Source organism: Palaemon carinicauda, chromosome 23 (genome assembly GCF_036898095.1).
Source record: "Palaemon carinicauda isolate YSFRI2023 chromosome 23, ASM3689809v2, whole genome shotgun sequence".
Taxonomy (NCBI): Eukaryota; Metazoa; Arthropoda; class Malacostraca; order Decapoda; family Palaemonidae; genus Palaemon; species Palaemon carinicauda.
The window spans coordinates 34486269-34491268 of NC_090747.1; the positions used below are offsets into that span (position 1 = coordinate 34486269).

Here is a 5000-nt window from a genome sequence, read left to right on the forward strand (position 1 = left end):
TTCGTTTTCTGCTGTTATCGGACGCTGTTCGTGATCTGCTGTTCTCGGACGCTGATGCTTCGGCTGTTCATTTTCTGCTGTTCTCGGACGCTGTTCGTTTTCTGCTGTTCTCAGAAGATGTTCGTTTCTTGCTGTTCCCGGAAGCTGTTCACTTTCTGCTTTTTGCTTCTGCTGTTCTTGAACGCTGTTAATTTTCTGCTGTTTCTCAGACGCTCTTCGTTTTCTGCTGTTCTTTAACACCGTTCAGTTTCTGCTGTTCTCGAACGCTATTCGTTTTCTGCTGCACTCAGACGCTGAAACTTCTGCTGTTCGTTTTCTGCTGTCCTCGGACGCTGTTCGCTTTCTGCTGTTCTTGGATGCTGTTTGTTATCTGCTGTTCCCGGACGCTGTTCGATTTCTGCCGTTCTTGGACGCTGCTGCTGTTAATCTTTTGCTGTTTTTGGACGCTGATGCTGCTGCTGTTCGTTTTCTGCTGTTCATGGATGCCTATGCTTCTGCTGTTCGTTTTCTGCTGTTCTCGGACGCTGTTGCTGTTCATTTTCTGCTGTTCTCGGATGCTGAAGCTTCTGCTGTTCGTTTTCTGCTTTTCTCGGACACTGCTGCTGTTCAGTTTATGCTGTTTCCGGACGCTGATGATGCTGCTCTTCGTTTTCTGCGGTTTTTGGATGCTGAATCTTCTGCTGTTCGTTTTCTGACTCTCATATCAGCACCAAAAACTTAGCTTCTGGTTCTTCATAGGATTCTCTGCTAATGCGTCCCTATTCTACTTGGTTTTTAAGGTTTAAATGCCGCTCTCTAATAACAGAGTTAAGGGATAGTGACATTGCCCTATCAAACAGGACAATGTCCTAAAGACTGACTACGTAACATATGATCAGCGCTCAAACTCCCTCTCCACTCAAGCTAGGACAGGGAAGGCCAGGCAATGGCAGCTAATGTCTCAGCAGATAGACCTATTGGCTCCCCCAAAACCCCCAACCTCCGCTCACAAGGATGGTAAGATTACAGACACTAATGGCACTAACGAGACAGAGGGGTACTTGAACCCCCTTCGACTGGCAAATACCAGGCAGAGACGTTATCTTTGTCTCGAATTGGATTGATTCTCTTCAGTTGTTTATATGGCTTACTTCTTATATGTATTTTACTCTTTTTAAATACCTAAATAAAGTAGAACATATACATAGCATAGATATATACATAATAGTTAAGATATTAATATCATTATCATTATCATGTTTATCATTAGTATTAATATTATTATTATTATTATTATTATTATTATTATTATTATTATTATTATTATTATTATTATTATTATAAAAACATAAATTTTGATAAAAGTGGAAAAATATAAGGAAATTGTCATGATTATATTTTTGATAGACATAGATTGATGCAATTCTATATGTTTAAATAATTTCAAATTGTAATATATTGTAAAAAAAAAAAACATACAATATTTTATTTGGTATAATCTTAATATAAAATTAACTAATCGATTAATTTTGTGAAAGAAATAGCTCAGAACATCATTGGAAAGATATCTGAAATAAATTTAATCACATAGCTATTTTTCGGATCATTGATTTATACAGAAGTTTTGCATGTTGGAACTAAATTTAACATTTGAGAAATTTTTTTTTCTAGATGAAGAAGCAAAAATCTTCCATCCAGATGATAAAATGATAACTGGGTATAGTGAATTTTTTTAGCCAAGAAACAGTTTTCACTATTAATAGCTGAACATGAAGTGTTTCAATTAGGAATCAAATATGAAATTGATAACCAGATAAGGATTGGACTAAACATCAAACAAAATTATTAACAACACCTAAAAAAAAAAAAAAAAAAACATAAATTTCAATCTGAAATTCTCCGTAAAAATATCCTGTTCTCAGCCGTATTTCAGTAAAAAATACGACCGTAATTTTTACCATACTTTGTTATTATCTTTTACGGATTGGTGACCGTAGAATCACTCCTTCATGTCATTATATCCGTTTTTGAAACGATAAATGTCTAGCGACATTTATTCAAGGATTTTTCCTGTTTTTTAATGCCAAAATTTTCAGGAGTGAATTAAAAAATCCAGGAAAATAAAACATAATGAAAATTTTAAAAATTTCGTATGATGGAAAGAGTATATTCTTAGAAATATAATAACCAACAGCGCTTTGATTTCAAAACGGTAATAATCCTCATTGAGAATTTACATTCCCGGATACATGGAGTATTAGTGGTACCCAGGGATGGAAAAACATCTTGGAACGGATAAGTGGCTTCTGCAATGAATTCTGATCAAAGGGAGTTGAGTGTGGGGATGCTGGAGGTGAAGGGAATTGGAATAATTGATGAACGAGAGGAAAAGCAACAGGAAAGAATTAATAGGTTGAGGAAGTTGAAAACTCGAATCTTATACGAATTGGAAGATAAGTTGGAATGAATGATAAACGACAGGAAAAGCAATAGCAGAGAATAAGTAACTTGAGGAAGTTGAAAACTCGAATCTTATACGAGGTGGAAATTGAGATGGAATGAATGATAAGCGACAGGAAAAGCAATAGGAGAGAATAAATAACTTGAGGAAGTTGAAAACTCGAATCTTATACGAGGTGGAAATTGAGATGGAATGAATGATAAGCGACAGGAAAAGCAATAGGAGAGAATAAATAACTTGAGGAAGTTGAAAACTTGAATCTTACGAGTATACGAGGTGGAAAATGTGATGGAAATCCCTTGTGTCAATCAAAAGAAATATTCTTCTTTGTGAACAACTTTATATGATGTATCAAACACAAAAATGTCTATATATAGAAGATTTTGGTGGCCTATTGAAAACGTCTCTTTCTAGCGATCTGTCGGGCTGGGGTTCAAGTCCCGCCAAAGCTCGCTATTTCTTGTAGTGTCTGTAACCTCACCATTCTTTTGAGCGGAGGATGAGGTGTTTCTGAGTCATCAGCAGCATATTGCCTGGCCCTCCATGGTCCTTCCTTGGGTGCAGAGGGTTCACAATATTTTAAGAATATTCAGAGAAATCTGAGATAGCAAAAATTATTTAGGAAGTTTATCTCTCTCTCTCTCTCTCTCTCTCTCTCTCTCTCTCTCTCTCTCTCTCTCTCTCTCTCTCTCTCTCTCTCTCTCTCTCTCTCTCTCTCTATATATATATATATATATATATATATATATATATATATATATATATATATATATATATATATATATATGTATATATATACATATATATACATATATATATATATATATATATATATATATATATATATATATATATATATATATATATATATATATATATATATATATATATATATATATATATATATATATATATATACATGTGTCTGTCTGTGTGTGGGGGTGGGGGTACGTGTATATAGTGTATGAAGAAAACTCTTAAAAAATTATAAGAGGCTTAATAATATTTATAAAAAAAGTGAGATAATAATTCTTTAAAGTTAAAAAGTAAATTGGTTTTGAGTCAAATAGGAAGATAATCACCAAGAAAAAAGTAGGGAAGGCAATCAAAAATTTCAGAATTCCGCTATGGAAGATTGCCAACAATCTATTCAAGTCTACGGACCAATCTCACCCTCTTTCATATGTTGACCCTGAATGAATATACTGTTTAATAATAACAATAATAATACGAATTTTGATCTTGATCAGGATCACCTCCAAAATTTAATGGGTTCTTCTGGAGCATAATACCTACTATCTGGAGTTTAAATTTGGTGTAGATCCCGTACAAAGACAAAGAGATAAATAGATAAATAAATGGGGGTAAAAATATATCCTGAAAGTTGAAGGGTATAGACACAGTCAACTAGTTTAAGGCTACAGTTAAGGCTCTCTTCTTAATTAAAGGAGAGAGGGACCCCTGACTAACTCACTCCTATGGCTAAAGGTAGTCAAGCCAGCAGGTGTGGAAAGTAGGGCCGAATGGTAATTACTTCAGCCATTGGAAGGGGGTAATGATAAGGAATGAGGTCAAATTAAATAATAGACACATATGTTTATAAGTTTCTAGTAAAGGAAATATGACTAAAGCCTACATCAACTTCGTTAAGTTATTGAAACATGACTACAAAATAAACAAATATATATTGTCATTGAATAAAACCCCTGAGTTTTGAATTAGGAGATTCTTATGAAATAAATGTGTACTGTTGAGAGAATTACTAAACACTGAAAATTTACAGGAAATATCACAAGAATGAAATTCCCCGGATAGGCAACGAGCCAGCTGCTCTGTTAAATGAATATTATATAAACATTGGATGTAGCTGATCTGGGTATATAGGGAGATTTTGCATGCATTAGACGAGGATAAAAGAAAACTTCCTGTATATTCAGTCTGTCTGAGGGATTGCTACACTCCTTGGTGTAACACGGGTTCGGTGTTTTCGTGTAGCTCGTAAGAGATGTAAATTTTTTCTAGGGTTATTACAAGATATTGAACGGACAATAATCATGAAGATGAGATGTACGAAGCAGAGACTGGATAAGGAGTAAGAGCGGTGCCTGTCACCTATGCCCTCTCCAGGTCAGTCCCGATTAAAATGTTTTCTTTCTTCTGCTTCTCTCTTCCAGGAAAAAAGATGGGAATAGCGAGCCGAATAATATGCTGATATCAATATGAGTTTTTCATTTGATATTTTACCGCCAATTTCAATTACCGTATCCTTGTAATGTATAAGCAATATCATTTCTATCCAACAATATTTAACCTTTCCAAAATATCATCTGGATTATGTTTCCCACCGCTATTTAGAAAAGGCCAAACCGTGGCCATAACAGCATTGATCTGAGCTTAGAGCTCTATAAATGCAAACCATTGAACAACATTGATTAACAAATTAAACTTTAACACGCATCTACACCGTTGCAGTGAGTGACACAGCTCTTCCATTGTTCAGTTTCAATTACCATAATCCTTATTTATTAACCATACGAAGGTGATTCATTAAAGGCATACA

General features: G+C 34.6%; 1 protein-coding gene across 1 annotated transcript in view; it reads right to left on the reverse strand.

Annotated features, from left to right (window-relative positions):
- Positions 1–286: 286 nt before the first annotated feature.
- Positions 287–5000, reverse strand: part of LOC137617531 (mastermind-like protein 2) — a 9676-nt gene continuing 4962 nt past the window's right edge. The window contains exon 2 of the mRNA XM_068347546.1: positions 287–691. Within this exon, the coding sequence (XP_068203647.1) occupies positions 287–691 (405 nt within the window). The remainder of the gene's footprint in view (positions 692–5000) is intronic.